This window comes from Rissa tridactyla, chromosome 8 (assembly GCF_028500815.1).
Source record: "Rissa tridactyla isolate bRisTri1 chromosome 8, bRisTri1.patW.cur.20221130, whole genome shotgun sequence".
Lineage (NCBI taxonomy): Eukaryota > Metazoa > Chordata > Aves > Charadriiformes > Laridae > Rissa > Rissa tridactyla.
In genome coordinates, this window is record NC_071473.1 from 8,875,637 (window position 1) to 8,896,481 (window position 20,845).

The following is a 20,845-nucleotide window of genomic DNA, read 5'->3' on the forward strand; positions in this document are numbered from 1 at the left end:
GCGTGACAATATCGAGTACCATGCCTAAGCAATATAAACAGCAAAAAATGTCTCTGAAGGATGATTTAAAAGAGAACAATTAATTATCTTTTCAGGTATTCGTAAAGCACTCCTGCCAATCCTGGGGCAGCATGAGCATTTCTTTGAAAATCGGCAAACGAGGATAATGTATAATGTCATGGGTTGGCTGGGGACAAGAACTGACCTTTCATTATTGAGTGCTAGATACTGATTCTAAAGGAGGAAAATGGAAGCAATGTTTTAAAAAGGTATTAGCTGGGCAAGATTGAATTGTCAGAAGCAAATAAGGGGTGGTGTGAGATGGAAACCTTTTTGCTGCAATTGGATTGGAAAGGTTGTCCCCTACAGTTGCTGAAGATTACTCCCTGGTTAGGAATCTAAATGACAAACAGGGTGATTTTACTGTCTGCCATAATGGAAGTGCAAAGGACTTGCCAGAAAGAAGACCAGTAGTGAGATTCATACCTCTGTTTAGCATGTTGTGCTTATGGTTTGAATTAAACTGATAAGTTTAGAAGTTATCATCAAAGAGGCAATGGCTTTCAAGTTTGTGTTTTGCAGTGAAACTGCCCAGATGTAGAAGGATAAGAGCAGGGACCAAGGCTGGAGTCCTGTGAGACCCCTCACCAGTGACATAAGAGAATGTTGACGTTGGATGATATGCTGCAGGGGGGACTGAGGGGAAAACATGAATGTAGCTGAATTCCCGTAAACGAAAGAGAACAATGTTTCAAGGGGAGAAAAACTGAGTAAAGGAGACAGTAAATTATTAAAATGAAGACAGCTGTGAGTAGAAGAAATGGAGCCTGTTTTCTTTGCCTCAGTTACAAGGTGGGATTATTGGAGACATTTGTGAGAAAAGTTTCAGCTGAACTGTGGAGGGCCTTATTTTAGATCTGCTCCTGAGAACTGGCGGCTAGAAATGGCAGTCAGCTATTGTAAATTGATAGCTCATTGAAGTTAAGGTAGAAGAGAAAAGGCATACAGGCGAAATAGTTAGGAAAGCCAAGAGAAGTCGAAGATAACTTCCTTAAAGATAGAAGATTCCAAAGCATGTCTGTAGCATCAGGAGAAAAAAACGGAGGGAAACACTGACGTTTCTGAGGACATGCTTACAGTGTGGTAGCATTCCTGTTTCAGAACTCAGTAAAAGAGTAGGTTTTTCACCCTGTTTTGTCTTCTGCCTAAAATTTATCCTTTTATTTGGAGCAATTTCAAATTCTTAAAGAAATAGGTTATAAACAGTAGTGCCAGGACGCCTTTGTTCTAAGCTATCTGTGACAACATACCGGTACTTTTTTGGCTTTTATCTGTGTCTCTGTTTCTCTGTTCTGCTCATCTGAATCCACGGTTAGGTTAATGCAGTTTGTGAGTTCATAGAGAAGTAGCGAGAAAGGTGGAGTGATGACACCCATAATTGTTCTCAGGAACATAGTTTCAGGAGAGTTAAAATAGAAATTGTTAGTTTCACCCAGGCTTGACTGGGTGAACTTCTGAACAGACTGAACTTCTTTCCAAAGTTCAACTTGGAATGAAAAGAAGCCCAAAATTTTAACGCTGTTTAGAAAAGGGCTTTTCTAAGGGTAACAAATTAAAACAATCTGTTCTAAGGAACGGCCTGTGAGAAAGACTAGATTACTTGCAGAGTTAGAGGGATATATTTTGAGCAGTGAATAGCGTTCCTCCCAATTTCACAAGTGAGGTTAGAAGTGATACTTGTTTTGTTTAAATATGATGTGTTTTTCAAAGGTTGTAGTCGACTGATGTCAGATTCTAAAAGAGAAGATTATTTTGGATATGTTAGTATCTGTAACGTAAGACTGCTCTAAGAGTGAATGAATTACAGAAGCCTACTACAGAAGAGCACTTCAAGTAACCATAGGAAGAAATTCGTCAGTGCCTCAAGGTTGAACAGAAGTAGAACTTTGTAGTTGTTTTCATACTTAAGAACATCTAGTGTTACTCTTTAAACTGGAACTGTTTTATTCTTAAAGGATATCTTTGGAATGTTTATGATGTGAATAAAGAAGAGTGTGGAAAGGAAATATGCATTTCAGTAATCAGTTAGCCTTTTTAAGTTTTTGTGAACATCTGTTCTGTTTCATGGTTTATACATCTCCTTACTTTGAATAATGTGATGACAGTTTTACTTTGCGAGATCCGGATGCAGAAAACAAAGCTGATTGATTTAGTTAAATGTTGTGTGTAGACTCCAACAGAACTTGAAAATACAGAGTAATGTTCTTTACTGATAGGTGATTACTGAGTTAGGATTCAGTACAGTTATTTTAAGCTGGGAGATGGCTGTAAAAATATGGGCCATGAAATAGATTTGTTATTCTGCCTGGGAACAACTTTTTTCCTTTTTTTTTTAAAAACCCAACTTTGTTCCTAAGGAATAAGTGATGTCTGAGCAACCTTATACCAAACTATGATACGTAAGAACAAGTTTATCAGTTTGCAGCCAGTTAATAATTAAAATCAGCCATTTAAAATCAAAATGCTAGTCTTGTTTAAAGTTATTTATTACAATGGTTTATGTTCCATTAAAATACTTCATTAATAAAGTGAAGGTAAGATAGAACATCCCTCTACTTCATTAAAGATTGAGTAGAACATCTGTTCTGTGCATATTTCGGTGCATTGGCTTAGTTTGATACTATCTGTGAATAAGTACTATCTACCGTCTAAAAGCTGCTTTTATTAGGGGCTTTTGCCTTTCTGACTAATGATCCTACAATGAACTACAGCTGATCAAGAAAGATGTCTGTGGTTAATAGCGTATGTATTATTGTGGTATTCTATGAATAACACGTTTTTATGTAAAACATACACATGCAAAATTGATGCCATCATTTTTGCTCTTTAAGGTTTGCATTCTGTTTAGTCCCCCTGAGTCACCTTTAGAATTAGCCCTTATCTTGTTCTTTACAAGTCTTAGACACAATTCAGATAACAAACTGCCAGCCATACTGTATAGCCTCGTTAAAGCATTCCCTTAGTTTCCGGAGGAGGACTTCACCTGGTATGGAACTCTTCAGGCAGCTAGCAAAATCTGCAGTAGGAGAGCTGTGTTTTCAGTAAAATTCAGATTTCATTTGCTATTGATGACACAAATATTGAGTCTTAGGACAAACAAACTTAGGTTTAATTTATCAGAATTGAGAGTCTTGTGACACAGTTTTTATTTCTTCCCAGCTTGTTTTTGGAATCCATGTTGTCTTTTTGTGGGAAAAACTTTGACCTGACTATTTCTCCCTCTCTTACATTGCATACAACAAGTTGTGCCTCGCTTGTCTGACAAGCTCTGTCTGTGTTCTGTTTAATTATTTTTTTTCTTTTTTTAACAGTAATTTAAAAATAATTGAAGGCTTTAACATTTCGGGGGGGACCTCCACTGATAAGGTGATTTTACTAGGGAAAAACTGCAGATATTTAAGCGAAAATGTTTGCCCTCTGATAAGGAACCACGGACTTAGAGACATGTAATGAGATGTAGACACCTGTACACTTCTTGCATGGAAGATAAGACATTTAATTCTTGTTTCCAACAGGAACGAACAAACTTAAGTAGATGAAAATGGAGGCGTGAACATTATGCATAAGAATATGACAGAGGTGTGCATCTATGAGTGAAATATTAGAGTTTGTAATTAATAGTCTGCTGGGAAAATGGAAATATTTGATCCCTGCAAAGATTCTGGTGGGACAGTTAGCAATAACAAAAATATAGCCTCAGATTGCATTTTCTCTTTAGAGTTCTGTACAGAACTAATGCTGGCAAAAGTATCTGACTGACTCTTGTGGGTTTTCTCATTTTTCCATATCAATAGCAATTCTAGCAGAACAGGAGGGCAACTATTCACACATCACAAAGAATTTCTCACAAAGTTCAGTTGAGGCACTATAATGGGTCCGACAAAGATTGCATCCTGTCTGTCATTCCACATAGAGCCAAGAAGCGTGAAAGAACTACTTTCAGATCCTGAGTGTAGACTGTGATCCATCTCACACCGACAAAATGAGATGTAGCACTGAATTTGGTATACCTAGTCTTCCCACTAATTAATTGTGTTGGGATTTAAAGAGAATACAGATCACTAGCTGCAGCCCATTTATCTTGTTTAGTGGAACGCAGGTTTTAAATTCCTACAAGGAAGCAACTTGAATCTCAGAAATCATAAACAGTGTCAGTTCCTGGAAGTCGGCACAAGCTGCAGGTGTTCGGCACAGCAGGAAAAAATGTATGATTTTGATGTAAAGATATAAATGCCAGACTTGTAAATGTTTGCAAACAATTGCATTTGTTTAGTTTCTAAATAACTTTTTTAGAATATAGTAAATAAAGCTTAAGCCAGCATAAATTCTTGTGGGTGTTAAAGTCTACTTAGTGCTTCGCTATTCTCCCTCCATTTAAGGTAAAATATTTTTGTGAGACTTTTCATTCATTGTTCTGTATCACTGTCTAAGCTTTTTGGTGCAGTTTCTTTTTGCTTTGGGATGTGGGAAAGTAGGTTTTGGAGATTAATATTTTTTCAAAACCAGCAGAGACCAAAATTAGTTACACTGGTATAAACTGGGAGATAACAGGCATCCCTGTGTATATGTGGGTGTTTTAAAATTTGTTTACTATTATTAGTTGGAATTATAATCCATACACGATGCTAGCCGTTTTAAAGTGTAGATTGTAACCCATATACTTACGTCTGGAAAATGTTTACTATATGTACAAAGATGTATTGCTGATGTAAAAATTTTTCTCTTCCTTTCCATGGAAGAGTCATTTTAGATTTCCCTTGAGATTGTTCAGTAAGTTCCATGTCTATAAAGAGCAGGCAGGAAAAAAAATCACTGTGCTTCAAGTGCCCCTTGATTTTTGATGATGATAACATTAAAAAAATAAACAATTTATTGTACTTCTTAGCGTGGAAATGATTGAGCTTGTATCAGTATGGAAGATGTAATTCTTGAGCTCGGATAGTGTTGCTGCTTACAGGGGTACTTACTAGGTTTATTAATAACATCTTTGTGAGCCAGCCAGCTATAAATCCTTATAGCTTTAGCAGAGACTAAGAAATAGGTTAACATTTTTTAATTTGAAGCTGATCTGTGATGGTGGTTTGTTTGGGACAATTTGCATTTGAAGAATCCTGCGAAGTTACTTGTTATAAGTTAATAAGATTCAGAATTAATTAGTAAAAACAAAGCTCAAAGCAACACTCTAACTTTCCTCTTTCTATTATGTAGTTGCCCTTACCTGCATCGAACAACAGGGGATACAGAAAGGAAGTATCATCTCAGATATTACAAGACTGGAACATGCATTCATGAAACAGATGCCCGGGGTCACTGTGTGAAGAATGGAATTCACTGTGCCTTTGCTCATGGTCCGCATGACCTTAGACCACCAGTATATGATATAAGGTAGTCTTCTTTCAAATTCTTCATCCTAATTAGCAGGAAATACCACATATCTGTTATCACCACATACCAGAAAATGCAGTATGCTTTGCCTGAAAAATATACTTCTGTAACTGTAAACATAAGAATGCAATTCACTGTGCATCACAATAGAAGCACATTGGAAAATAGAAATACTAAGGTTTTGTAACTTGCAATTTCAAGAGTCATATATGTAATTCTTATGCCTGACAAAAGACCAGATACTCTGCCATTTGTCATTTATGCCTTTTAAATTTGCATGTGGTTTTTACATTCACAAATTTATGATTTTGTTAAGCCATCTTTCAGGTTCTCAGCTTGTATGTTTGACATTTTGCCTACTGACGTTGCATTTTTTTAAATTATGTTGTATTTTTTCGTGGATAAGGTACCAGTATTATTTTTTGCCTCTCTAATTTATTCTCGAAAGAAGGTGCTTTGTGTATCAGGGTAGTGGTAGGTATGAGTTTTAGCTGTGGCCAAAGCTGGCAGATAAGCGTGTTGTTGGGAGATATTATAAATGGGTGGAGGGGGAACTCTTGCTACAGAAGGAAGTCTGTATATACTCAATAGAGAAGGATACCAATTCCTAGAGAGCTTTGAAGCCTTGGAGGGTCACGCGTATCTCTTACTGGACACTGGAAGAACATTCTGGGGAAGTATCACTATACGCTTGCCCTATTCTTATACTCTTCCCTAGGCATCTGCTATTGGCCACTGTTGGAGACAGAATTCCAGGCTAGATGAACCTTTGATCTGAGCTGGTATGGCTGCTATCTTACATTCTTACCTTTGTTATCCCTTATTCCCAGCCATCTGTTGGGAGACGATAGCTCTCCCTTCACAATAATTTTAGTAAAGTAGGTGCCTTTTCAGTAATTTCATAATTATTTGAATTCATATTTTGCCACAGAATTCACTGCTGCATTACCTGGTCACATAGTGTTTACTTATATGTAGCTTTTCTTTCCAGAAGACTTTCTTCAATTAGCTAGCTGCTGCTGCTTCTGCAAGACATCTGTCCATTTCCTTCGTTTTAACTTTCCTCATTAGCGTACGCAGCATGATGCCACGTCAGTCTGAATACAGAATCCTTAGTATCTTTGTAATCTTCTGTATTGTATTAGAATGAGGAACCAATGTATAGCAAGACCAAAACCAAGCTCCGATCTCTAAATGTCTTTTAATGTGCTAGATGATTGTTTATTGGTGATTGGCTGTGTGTAGAGCATCACCAGGAGCTGAAGACATTTGTGTCAGGAGCGTACGTGTAACGGCTTGAACCTGCAAGTAGGCTGCCTCAAACTTCTTTGGTGTTTGTGAAAAACAGTGGTGTGTCATTGCTTCTCCTGATTTCAGGCATCCAGCACTCATAAGGAAGTCTAAACAATCAGGTCTTATTTTTGCTTTGGTGGTCTTTTTGCTCTACAATGGACACAGATGTTAGGATTTCTTCATTTTAAGTGAAGAGCAGAGAAATAACAGTATGCTCACTGATGCAGACATTAACTTTATTCCCCTTAATAGCCTTGCTCTTCTACACATCCGCCTTAAAGAAAAAGCACTTTCTAGGAACTATCTGTTTTCCTCCTCGTTGCCTGCATCTTTTCTGAATCTGTCAAAGAAATATTTTGACTGTTTGAAAGGTTTTAGACTTGGCTTTGAGTCTGTCTTGTCTTCCTTTCCCTTGGAGATTTTCTTTCTTGGAGGATACTTGGGATGTGGGAAGTTCTTGAAATGATATGTAATTGATATCATAACTAGTTACATTGTAAACCACCACACTTTTTAAACTCTTCAGAGATCCTGAGTAGGAGTATTTTGGTATAGGAGGTAGGCTCCTTGAATATTTGTGTCTAGAGAAAGCAGTGCCAATTGAAGGTAGAGGCCTTTGATTCTCATGGAGTACTATAGATCCACCTCTGGTATTTGATTCCTCACTTGTTTCTCCATTGCCTCAAGATTTGTCTAATATAACTATGCTATAGTATCTTTTAAAAAAAAAAATAAAAATCTTTTGTACTGCTTTACCATTGTCGAATCTCTCTACAGCCTAATTTTACTAAAATGATGTTATAAAATTGTCTAATTTTTTTGGCAGAGGATTTATACCACTAATACAATACCTTTTGGTTCGGTAGCGGTCATTCTGATCTTTCAGCAAGCCTGTGGTTGCTTACTTGCAAAGCAGTTGTGAATTCTTGCAGAAGAGGTTCCGTTTCCTCATAGTGATTGTTGTATGTTATTAGGTCACACAAGTGTCTTGGCAGACTTTTTTTGCAAAATCTTACAGTGAGTCAAAAGTACTTTGTCTGCTTTTATATGGTGTAATATTCAATAGCTATATTTTGTATCTTCCTTCAGTCATAACTTTTCCAAGGCAAAGAGTCTTATGGTATTTAATTCTCCCTCATAGAGGAGCTCTGTATTTCTGATCACCCTTATTGCCCTTTCTATGTCTTTTTTGTTCTACCATGTCCTATGTGGCAGTGGAATATCAGTAATTAATAGCATTTTCAAAATGTCAGCAAACGAGCATACAGAGGTACAGATGGGCATTGCTGGTACTCTGTGTATGTAATACTAGCATTCCTTCATGTGTTCTCTTTGATTGATACGACATGGTTATTCCTTGTATGGCATGGTTATTCCTTACAATTGTTTGCCAGCTTCAGAGCACATAATGGTCTGAAATACAGTCAATTTAATTTTTTTTACAATTTAGGCTTGTTAAGAGCTGGACTAAATGACAGAATTTTGATAGACAGGATTATATCTGCAACAGAAAGGGTTACTGTATCTATACAGTTTAGCAGTGTTATTTTCTTTTCCCCCTTCCAGAGAACTTCAGGCACAGGAAACCTTACAGAATGGGCAGCTAGGATGCGGTGAAGGCATTCCAGATCTGCAACCCGGAATTTTAGCAAGCCAGGCAATGATTGAGAAGATCCTTAGTGAAGATCCAAGATGGCAGGGTAACGTTATCCTGTCTCCTTTTTCTGTTTCTTTATTGGTGTTTGATACAATTTGTTGATCCTGGGTCTTCATCTGGGTGAAGTGCAAAAGCCTTTTTTTTTTAACAGAGTAAAGAATTGGTTAATATAAGTAATACACATATTTGTGAGCAAGTTGTACTGTCTGTCACATTTATATTCAGACTGCGTTTTGAAAATGTTTTGTTTTGAAAACGTTTGATAGGTCTTTTTCAGTTCACTTGATACAAGTGTTGCTAATCTATGTCAATTGAATAAATGTTCTTAAAAGTCAGTAGGAGCTCTGTCTTGTGCTAAGTAATAGCAATGATTAGAGTCTTCATTTTTTCAGTCATTAATAGACTAGGTAATGGACCATTACTCTTTGCTGAGCTTGACTAACAGGAATGACATATAATATTAAACAGAAAATTGGAGCAGAATATTAAAAAGCAAGAATGTCTTGAAAACATTATATTAGATCTCTTAAAGTAAATCCAATTGCCCTAGTTTTCTTAAGGCTTTTAAATTTGGTTCTCAAGCTCTTGGTTTAGGTTTGCTTATTATGTAGCCAAAGATGTTAGTATCAGTTGGGTATTGTTAGAGCTCTTGCACAAATTTTACTTTAGAAAAGACGGCTGGGTACAATTACTTCCACAAAATTCATGAGGAGACAGTAACCCAGGAAGAGGTCACATGAAGGCGCTGTCTCTAAAGAATTCAAGTGGAGATAATTGTATGATACTTGTCCCCTCTGTGTTTTTTAAATCTACTATAGGGTGAGTTCCACCCATTTAAGTACTAATAATATGTAGAGCTTAATTGTCATCTCTAGATCAAAAAATATTGGATGTTCAACGTAAAAAGACAGCAAAATTGACTAACTACAAGCACTTTTATTGCATTCTTTGCATTGTGACAGGTCTGTGTTATAGTTTGTGGTAACTGAAAATCACCCAACTAGCGATTTCAACCTTATTTTCCTAAGTTTTTAGTGTGACTACTTAGAATGACTGAACAAAGAATAGACTCTGTGTGATACTCTGATTAATAATCTTTGCTATTTGAAAGTACATCATTAATGACTCTTTGAGGATGTTTCTTCAGCTAGTTTTCCACAAATCCTACGGGAGTCTTGTAGTATTGTGCAGTTCGTTTTTGAGAACATCTCAAGCTAAAAGTTTTGCTGAAGTGAAGATACATGACATTGACTGCTTGTGTTTTACCTGCATCCGTTTTCCCACCTTAGGAAGAAGTTAGATTGGTTTGATATAATTTGCTCCTCACAAACCCTGCTTGCCATTAGCTAAATTGTACCTTCTAATTTATTTACTTGCTCCGCTGTTTTTCTGAATTTTTCTGTTTCTAGACAGAACCTTGTTTGTCATCTCCTAGTTTCTCCTTCCTGGAACCAAACATGTAGACACAAAGGCAAAGGCAGAGAAGAGGCTTTAGAATTGTCCAGGAAGATTTTACTGGACAGCCTTAACATGCCTTAACATGAGAGTAGTTTTTGGTGAAATAAGGACTGTCAACACTAAACTTAAGAGAAGTCCAGATATAAAATTGTGTGTAAGTTTTTAGTGTTTGTCATACTAAAATGAATAATGTATTTTCAGGTATTAATTTTCAAAATGTTAAATATATGTAATGAGAAATTTGGGATAGTTTGTCTACCCATAGATTGCTAGTGCTTTATTTGTGTACTTTATTGTACTATTGCTGTTGAATATAAAAGCAATGAAGATTGCTTTGCATGTGAATGTGTTAGACACTTATTTTAAGAAATGCGGGACTCAGTCTATAAGAATGGAGCGGTCTGTGAATCATGATTTGTTTGCAAAAAACAATGTGACACCTGAGCTCACTAAAAACACTCTGAATGCAAAAATTAGTTGTTTATTTCTCTTAATTGTTGACCTGTTTACAGACACAAATTTTGTATTAGCTGGCTACAAGACAGAACAATGTACCAAGCCACCCAGACTCTGCCGCCAGGGTTATGCATGTCCACACTATCACAATAGTCGAGATAGAAGACGAAATCCCAGAAAATTCAAATACAGGTACATGAATACATATTAAGAATGGACTTTTTGTTCAGTCAGACAGTTGTTAATGGATTGATCTGTTTGGGTTCTTCTATGATGCAATTGGATATTCCTAATGGAATAAAAACACATCTTACCTAATACCCTTGCTAAATTCTTTTGGGGGGAAAAAAGCATCTGTTCAGAATGATCAGACAGTTCTAAAGACAAAAACTTGAAGCTGTAATGGAAATATCCTCCTTTCTTGTGAAGAATCAAAACAATTCTATAATTCTTAGCAAAAATTGGAATCACTATGTGAAACCTTCTTTGTTATGAAAAGATCAATTAGAATTTCTGGTTTTTTTCTGGTTTTGTTCTTTAATTTTCCATTTCTGAGCCACATTTTTATGACAAAAATTTAATGCATCGCCTCTCTTACTTTTCATCATTACGTCATTTTACATCATTCTCATACACTGTGGTTTCTTCATTGGTTTTGGTGGTTTTTTTGTGCAGTGATACAAGGTTCAGAATTGATGAGTTTTGCTTGGCAGTCTCAGGCCTGTGAATAAATGTCATTAGATAGGAGATATATAGAATCCTACTACCTCATCTTTCTGTCAAAGAATTTCCAAAAAGTCAGAGTCTTTCAGAATGTGCAGCTTCATAGGTCCCAGAATCTAAGATTCTGAGATTTAGTGGGAAATTTTTTAAGACTTCTGCTAGGAAGTAGATACAAACATGCTCTGGACGTCACTTTTTTCTAGGTCCACTCCTTGCCCCAATGTAAAACATGCAGATGAATGGGGTGAACCTTCAAGGTGTGAAAGTGGGGACAGCTGTCAATATTGTCATTCTCGTACAGAGCAGCAGTTTCATCCTGAGGTAAGAACTATGTTTCTACTTATTTTTAGCGATTTCAAATTTATTATGGATTAGATTATCGACTAAAGATATTATTTATGAAAAAACATGTGACATTTCATTGAACACTTCCAGTCGTTTAGGTATTTGCTTAAGCAAAACAAAATTTGCTAAGAAATAGTTATTTGTACTACTATGTTTTTCACTGATAGGCATTTTTATTGTACTGCTTATGAAAAATTAATATTCTCTGGATTTAGGCAAATATTCTCTGGATTTAGGCATAAACAAATGTGTTCTCCTTTTTAACCTAACTTCTCAGATTGGTAATGAAGTCACAGCAGTAATTGCTACTCAATAACTTGGGACAAATTTCTGTTTTAAGTATAGTTAAATGTCCTGGTTTGAGGTAGAACAGAACCAATTTTCAGTAATTTTGCTTTTCAGTTAAGCTTCCTCTAACTGACTGCGATTAACGGCATATTTTTCAGACAGTGTCTGCTTCTAGCAGATAAGGTCTGATGTGTATCGTTAATACCAAGGAATGGTATGCAGACAGGCTCCTGATTATACTTACTGCTATAACAACCAAGGTCAGCTAATTTAGTTAGGTACCAAGTTGGAAGGTCGGAAGTGGAAAAGTGTAGAGGGGTTGTACCTGTGAGGAGGAGAGGAGAGGACAGGTGACCACAAACTGATCAATGGGGTATTCCATCCCTATCCTGACCATGTGTTCCGAAATCCAGTTCCCATCACTTAGTCCAGTCTGGGACTTTCCCAGTGTCTGCCAGTGACATGATCGTCATACTGTGAGCTCGTTATTGGTTTTGGTTATTGGTATTGGTTATTGGTGTGTATTGTATATATTTCATCATTTTCTTATTGATATTATTATATTTTCATTTTGTTATTAATATTTCATTAAAGTAGTTTTAGTTTTCAACCCATAAGTCTCTCTCCCTTATTCTCTGTCCCTTCTCTTCTGGGAAGGGAAAGAGAGGTTAAAGAGAGCATCTGCCGTTCATTTGAGTGGCCAGCCCAGGCTAAACCACAACATTAAAAAAGCTTTATTGCAAATAATTAAGAGAAACTGAATAGGTCAGGAGGAGGTGGAAAGAGCAGAAAACACTCCTAGTGGCTGAAGTAAGATGCTCCAGAAAAACAAGGTGATTTTAGATTCCTCTGTAAGCAAAGTCATTGTAACTTGCTGGATGCTTGAGCATAACAGTGAAATGCTGGGGACGAGAGCAGTGCCATGCAATCTGCTGAGTTTTAATTCTTATTCGACACTATGAAAATATTAAATGTGCCAGTTAATGGAAACAAACATGGTACTGAAAAGACATGTTATGCTAGAAGCTGCTTGTACAACATTGGATATCTGTTTTATTTTTGGGACCCTTGAATGAACATGAAGACTTCACAGCAGGGTGTAATGCCTGGCGTTAGAAAGCTCAGTACTTAGTAAGGTATAAGCAAAGACCATTCAAGCGATTCCTAATTTCTCTTCCAATTATGAAGATTATTGAAGGCATCTCAAGACCATATGGGGAAAGGAATTCTTAGAAGACTGACTCCAGGATTGTTGCAAGCTTCATATCACACGTTCCCTTTCATTAGTCGACCAGCTACAGCTTTATACTAAATAGGTGTCTGCTATCTCTGCTCTTGAGATGCTGCTCCAGATTTCACTGTCCTGATTACTGGAGATTTTATAATCCAGATTTATTTCATATCATCTAATTTATTCTGCATCGTATTCCAGCCCTTTTTTTTTGCAGTAAGGATGTCTTCCTGCTTTTATTTATGACAAAGCTATGAATGGAAGTGCTAAAATTAGGCACAAGGCTGAGCCTTGAGTTCTGCTACTAGTTTTTTCTGCTCCCTTCCTCTTTCATACTATCCATTGTCATCTCTCCATTAGTCAATTTAACACAGATACATAACATTGGTAAGAGTCATGTTGTTCATTATATTAATTAATGAATCTTACCACATCCTTTATTGAAGTCCTTTACTAGAATGACCATATTTCCACTTTAGAGAAGCACCTTTGATTAATCAAAGTTATATGATGAGTCTACCATGATGTGCCTTTGTCAAATGTACTTTTAATTTTATCCCATTTCTTTCTGTCTGATGACAGACAGAATAATTAGTGGACATACAGTGGCCTGAATCAGCTATTTTTGCTCTTTTCAAACATATGTGAGCTATACTAAATATACCTCAGTTATATGTACTACTTCGGATGTGATGGCTTTATTAAAAGTGCTTGCTAACTGCATCTGTCTTGTTTGCCATTTTATTAAAAAATTCTGACGTAGCAATTACCTAATTCATTTCCTGTTCCTGAATTGATGGTGATTTGCTTCCACGTCAGCTGTAGTCACCTCAGTCTTTGCTTGTTTCCATTAGCTGTGCTGCCTTTGTTGTAGTGTTGAACATAATTCCTACTGATAATCGAGGCAGTGAGGTGTTATCACCTCACCTAATTTTAGGTCTAGTATTTAATTTCACAGAAACTAGCAACGTGCCTGCACTGAAAGAGGAGTTTTCATTCAGTATCACACACTGTGATCTTTTCCCTCCTTTGCTCCAGCTCTGACTTTCATCCAGTTGCGTGGTTAAAAGGGAAATTCCGTACAGCTTCTGTGCCTCTGATTTGAGGATTCAAAGCACTCATTTTATTCAATTCATAATGAAATTCAGTCTATTTAATGGTGGTAGTCAGTTCCCTTCATTCCTCAGTCTGTTTATTTGACGTCAATAACATTATATCAGCCTTACTTTGTAATGTCCTTCAAGTTGAATTAATACTCACTTTATCCAACATTATCTTCTCTTTTTGGATGTTTTCATGTACATGTTCTTTACCAAATTCAAGTAAAGAATATTGTCATTGCCTCTTGGCTCAGTGACTATTTTTTGAAGAAATCTTTTGGTTATCACATTCAGGAATATCTTGATTCTCCTGTTAATAGATAGCAGCTGTGTTCTTTTCTATAGCTGGGAAGTTAGTCTTCCGTAATGATTTACTTCTTTGAGTTTGCTGTCTGTGTTGTAATATCAGTATGTGTAGATGACGTGGCCATCTCCAGAACCAGTCTTTGAGGTGCAAGCTCTGCCCCAATAGTATTTAGGTGTTATCTATTTTATCAAGTCTTGTATATGTAGCATTAACCAGAAGGCACTCTGCACCATCTGGGCAGCTGATAGGATCAGGAAGGCTATTTTTTTAGCTAGTACCTCAAACTAAGACTGAACTTTCAATTACGTCTTTTATTGAAACCATTTGGAAGTCACCCCATTTTTTTTCTTCTGCATCATTAGCATCATTTATACAACGCTGGGGTTTTATATTTAACCAATAAACAGAACAGGAGAGAAAGGAGATGGGCCCAGCTTCATTTCCTAGTTTGGGTGTGGTATGCACAAATGAATCCTCCGTTTTTTGCAGTGTCTGTGATAGCTCCCAGGAAAATTCGTGGAAAGATCAATCCCGCTGTTTTGTTTGTTAAGTGTGTCGTTTGGGTGAATATTGGTCTACAGTTGTGTTGCTTTTTCAGTGTTCAAGGGAAAATAAATTATTTGTAGAATGATAAGCATCAGTAATAATTTTGTGTTTTAACATTTTACTGTAGTTTCTTGGATGATCTTTGGGTTATGAGTAAACTAGTAGTGAATATAGCAACTAAATTTTCAGCGTCGATTCAAAATCACTTATAAGAGGGAAATTTATCTAAGATGCTTAAAATAGCTCTAAAATAAAGAGCTTACAGAACTAGTTGTTCTGTATTCTTTTTAATACATAGTTTCATTTTTCATGTTTGCTCTAAGGTGGGAGTCCAAGGTAAACACTTTTTTACACAGCATATGCAAAAGTGCCAAAGAATTGGCATTCTGAACTAAGAATTATTACTTATTGAGCCGTGAATCACTCAACTGGCATTGAAAGCCGAAGACCACAGTACCAAGGTTTGGGGAATCAAAAAGATTCCTCTGCAATTTGCCACAGACTTGCAAATCACCGGAATTAATTTTCTAAAGAATCTATGTGCTTTTAAATACATTCTTAATATTCTTCTAATATGATAGTAATTCAGTCTCTCCTCCCAGCCTTGTGACATCCAAAGATCATCAAGATCCCGATAGAGCATTAAACTGAATCTGGATCTTACTAGCAAGTTATGTAAACATTACTGTCATGAACAGTCAGTATTACTTCAGTTCTCACACACCCCTATCAGATTAGAGAAAGACATTGGAATGTTAGAATGATTTGGATATTAGAGGTGTCCTAACCAAGGAACTGTGTTGAAAAAAGCATATTGAGTGGTTTTTTTCAGCTGTGTGAGCTGCTCTGCATCATTTATCCTGAAAGATTTCTTAGAAGTGGTGTGAAGACTTTGAACATTTTATTCCTGACATGGAAAACCAAAGCAGTTTAAACACTGCTTTTCTAAATATTATTGTTACTTACTTTTTATTATTATACAGAAGAGGGTTAAGGTTCTCTTGTCTCAGGTTTGCTTTTCTTAAAATTCTGCTCTTCTATTTGATTTTTAAAAATGATCATAAGAACTGAATTTTCCGAGAAAACTGTCAAACGTATTGTTAGTAAATACTCAGAATTTTTAATTTAAAGGTTTTTAAATTTTCTAACTATTTTGTCATTATGTAAGAAATATATTTAGGTTAACCACCCTTCTGTTTTGTTTAGATATATAAATCAACAAAGTGCAATGACATGCGCCAAACAGGTTACTGTCCACGTGGTCCATTTTGTGCGTTTGCACATGTTGAAAGTAAGTAAAAGAACTGTTATTTTCTATCAGTGTTCGTAAAAGTGAACCATCGTTTCTAAGCATCAGTAACAGAAGTGACTTAACATCATTAATTTTAATGCATAAATGGCATTTGATGTCTTCTTAGAAATTCATTCCATGTTTCCTAATACTGTACATTGCTATGGGAACTTGCTGCATTTGCATCAAATTTGCATCAGCCGTAAAACAGGAGGTGCTTTTCTTTACAAATGCAGCTTGTCCTTGTAACTTTTTGAGCTTTATTTGGCAATTTTCTACACACATACTTGACTTTTAAAAATATATTAGCTGCCCTATTTAAACCTATAGTAAATTTCTCAGGTAAAAGTTAAACATCCTCGCAAATATTTGCAGAACTAGGGCCTTAGCTTAAACTGAAAAAGAGCACAGAGAAAGTTGTGTCGGCTGTCCTCTTTCCCCCGTAGATCACATCTTCACTGCACTCAAACTGTTATATATGGAAAAAGGGAAGAGGGACCATTTTTTTCTGAGAGAGCACTCAATTCTTTGGTGTGCATCTACACAGATTAATTCTGGGTATGCTTCATCACATTCTTTTTAACAGTAGTATCAACTTAGGTTACCCCTACACTCTTCCTGCGCTCCAGAATGTGAAGTGTGCAGTTGCTGTGACAGCTATTCATGCCTTCTTTTCAGTTGTGATGCACGGCAGAACTTGAAGCATTTCTGTGTAACTGGTTTCTTATAGGTGATAAATCTTTTCTTCTTTGATTATGTATTTTTTGCTTGATTATGTAATCAGAGAAACCTCATATTTATTCTTCAAGAAGAAAAAGGTCTGCCCCTATCTTACTTTTTGCCTTCTGCTTCTTGAGCTGGAAAGAGGGATGAGAGACCCTACTAATTTTGGGAAGCTCCAAATTTCTGTAGTTCACTCGTATTTATCTTATAATTCTCTGATGATAAGTAGCGGCAGTCTCCTCTCTGTCTAACCTGTCTAGGCAAATGTGATGTTCTATACAACCGTTTATTGTGTCACTTGCTTACCTAAAAGACTTTCAGTGAATAGACTCATTCCTCGCCCACAGCTCTTGTTTCTGAGAATCCATGGTATGTTCAGCTTGTCTTTTAACTTCCGTGCAATGATCGATTTTACTTTTCCTTGATGTTGTTACTCAAAGAAGAGGAAAGATAAATAATGTCCTGTATTTATTTCAAGAAGCTCATTATTCTAAGACCTACAATTCTTCAAAACATTATGGCAATGAAGTCAGTATTGGCTGTTTCTTCACATCAAAAGTAGCTCACTGCCTTTTGTGCTGTTGGGGCTGTCTCCTAAATCAAGTCCTTCACTGTTTGCCAGTGTTAGCAAGTCCTTCTTTGACTCAGGAAAGTCTGAAAATACACATTTTGTTTCAGAAGTAATTTATGGCATTAGGTTTACTGTTCTATTTCTCTGATACAAGTTTTTTCTTTCCTGAAACAGCTGAAAGAGTACGATTTAAACAAATTCACTGCATACATGTAGCATGGTATAATTGTGACCTGCTACAAAACTCCTGTGGGATAAGACTACGTTTTCTCTGTTTTCTTCCTTACAAACCGAATGCTGCCTCCCTTCTTGCCTCTCCAGCATGGACAGTGTATGGGATAAACTCATCAGAGCTCTTGGAGATTGGAGTTCTTTTGAGACCCCATCATGATCTACTTCAGCATGTCTTGATCATTAGTAACTTTACCAGTCCAGTTGATGCTTGATTCCTACGAGAGGAATCATTCTTGCAGGGAGCTCTCATTGACAATAAACGAGATTTCCATCTCTAAGGAGAAGTTAAGCATTGCACAGGCTAAAGATAAAGAGGGCTGAAGGAAAGTCCAAATTTAACAATTTGCTGATGTTATTCTTCTTAAGGAGTATCTTTCTAATCTGTTGCTAGTCCTTCTATCCCAGCCCTGTCCTTTCTTCAGCTCTGTGGAATGAATTCTTGTACTCTTCAAAAATCTCCAGAACTCTGAAAGAATTCCTGAGACTTTGATCATGTTAGAATTGCTAATTGAGAAGCAGCAGCTTAATTTTCTCCACATAGTTGCATTAGACAGCATTTTATGTCCATCAGAAGAGACTCACATGGCTCAACCAGCATACTCTGGACCTCTTTGGCTTGCATCATCTGGAATGAAGACGGTGTAAGCAGGAAATCTTGACAAATGAACTTGAAATCTTGCAACAGTACCCATCCCCTGTCTCTGGTAGTCTGAATAGTCCATCAGAAGTTAGATGTTTGGTTACCATCAGCAAGAGCTTTAAGCTTAGTTCAGCAGCTCTGACATTCTGCCTCCTGTGCCCATAGAATAAAATGGTTCCTTCCATTTAGGGAAGGGAGAGAGAATGGTTTCAGAGCTGTAGATCTTATAATCAGTATGAAAAGCATGAAACTCTTGGTTCATGGATCTCTGAATCAGAAATTATGGGTGTTCTGCACCCAGCTGCAGTGAAGCCTTAGCTTCACTGAACAGAATGGTAGAGGAAGGTTTCCCACCATTCATATATGTATCTCAGCAATTTTTATCATTCTGTGCAAAATCATTACTGGAAGCACACGTTCTCTATAATAGTGTTTCTGGTCTTCCCTCAATGACTTCCTCAGAACCAGCTGACCATTTGTTTTTTTCCTTTACTCCCTCCTTTGTGAAGATCATGAGGTGTATTACTATTCCTTCAAGACTGCTTTTCCCTTGAGGCCCTGGCTGCAGATAGTATTGTCTTATAAATGTCACTCATTGGTTTTTTTGCCCCACTGGCTGAAGCCCTAGGTCCAGTGTAGGCCCAAACACACTTTGTGATGACAGGAGGGAGGGCACATGATCCTGAAAAGCAGAGAAGTAATGGGACTGACATAGCTTCCTGACACCCTTTGCAAAACAGAGTAGCTGGGGTATGTTGGGACACTTCAGTAGGGGACTCTTAAAACAATGAACACCTTTCTGTGGCACCCATTTGCCCACTGACTGCCTGACATCAACTGGCACCTTAACAAAAAATAGATTTTTTTTTTTTTTTTTTTTTAAAACAAACACAGGCAGGAATTTGGAAACACTTCAAAGAACACATCTCCTGTATAATAGCTTCTGTTACTGAAGGCAATACTGAACAATTTGCCTTCCGAATGTTTGCCCAAGACTGTTCTCTTCTATTGGGGTCAATATTGCAATAATGAAAAACCTTACTTCTGATTTCATGAAAGATTTATTAAGACCTAGCCTGACCATGGTAACTCTTATATTAATAAAACCCAAGCCTTGTTAGTGCAAATCCTAAGGAGGCTTTATGGCTGAAAAAGTTGTATCTCATAAAAAGTACAACCCTATTTCTACATAACATCCTAGGCTACTGATGCCTAATCCCCGAAGCACCACTGCACTGGCATTAGATGGTTGAAGTTCTTTTTGAGGGCTCCATCCTAATCTCCATGAGCTTCAGTGATCGCCAGGAGATAGGTCACCATGTGAGACTGTTGCTTTTCTGTCAGTTGCAACCTCCTACAACAGCTATAGGTCTTTGAGAAAATATGGTTAGGCTGGTGGAGGCTTACTCTGTAGGATTTGTGCCTTTTGTGCAGCTGACCACAAACTATGATGTTCACTCTTGGAAGAAATTAGAATTATGTAGAAACACACATTCTGAATTTAACGTGGCTATTTGACTTCCTATCAATAATCAGAATACCAAAAACTAATCATGCTATTCTCCCTAAATATCTTGGAAGGAGAAACCAGAGATTATTTCTTTTTGAAATGTTTGGAAAGTAGTCTTATACTACCCTTTTAGGGTGGTGTGACTACTTTCACTCATTTATAGAATATTGGACGAGTATGTGGTTGTGTCAGGGGAAAGAAGCTAATGAAGATCTAAGAAAGAGCTTGAATCAGATAGTGTTGTTCTAATGACAGTGTGAGGGTTGACTGGACATGAGCTGGCTGACTGGCCTTGCTCTGGGCAAGCAGCTATACAATGAGATGACAGGTAGTAAAAGTTAAGAGTAAATTACAAAAAGTCAGCGCATCTGTTTCCGTCTTCCTGACTGTTCTTTGCACTCTCATTCTGTAGGAGAAACAGCAGGGGTCTAGTGACATCATCTTACATCATCTTTGCAATCCCAGTGGTTCCTGGTTTTTTTTTGGTGTGGCTGGACTGGACTTGTGTGTATAGTGATACTTACTGGTAGTTTTTTCCTTTCTCTTTTGTGAGCCATATCCATATTTTTGTAATTTGTACAATAGTGGAAAGATTTGGTAAAGATTGGACCGTATAGTAAGAAGGCCACGGATCTGTGATAAATCAAATGCTAGATAGAAAAAACCCACGTCATTAGAAGTGATCCTCAGCTATGCTATCTCCACTGGAGAGAGGTGTCTACATATCTCATACTCATTTTGTTTCCTACTATGGCTTGTACTTTTGTACACTCTTGCTGTTTCTAGTAGAAAGAAATGTTTAAAATTTATTTTTAACTGTAGCTTATCATAACCCCTCCGAAATGCTAGTGGCTAGAGATGAAAAAAATCTTGCCATACCTGTAGAATTTATTAAGAGACTTTGTTTTCAGTCCTGACTTCCTTACTTTGATGTCTTGTGGGCATGGATTATGAGGTGAGGAATGTTATTAACTGTAATTGCTTACTAAAGTAAACACTTTGTGTTAACTCATCATTTGCCTGTAGA

The 20,845-nt window shown here is 36.9% G+C and overlaps 1 protein-coding gene across 21 annotated transcripts in view; it reads left to right on the top strand.

Annotated features, from left to right (window-relative positions):
- UNKL (unk like zinc finger) overlaps positions 1–20,845 on the top strand; it is a 56,342-nt gene that overhangs the window by 3,038 nt on the left and 32,459 nt on the right. For 14 of the 21 annotated variants that reach the window (XM_054213271.1, XM_054213268.1, XM_054213272.1 and 11 more), the window contains 5 exons: positions 5,269–5,445; positions 8,305–8,438; positions 10,366–10,501; positions 11,236–11,353; positions 16,056–16,140. In XM_054213271.1, the coding sequence (XP_054069246.1) occupies positions 5,269–5,445; positions 8,305–8,438; positions 10,366–10,501; positions 11,236–11,353; positions 16,056–16,140 (650 nt within the window). Of the gene's footprint in view, positions 1–1,563; positions 3,640–5,268; positions 5,446–6,163; positions 6,228–8,304; positions 8,439–10,365; positions 10,502–11,233; positions 11,354–16,055; positions 16,141–20,845 lie in introns of those variants that run through there. The other 7 variants (XM_054213284.1, XM_054213285.1, XM_054213288.1 and 4 more) reach the window with 5 other exon arrangements.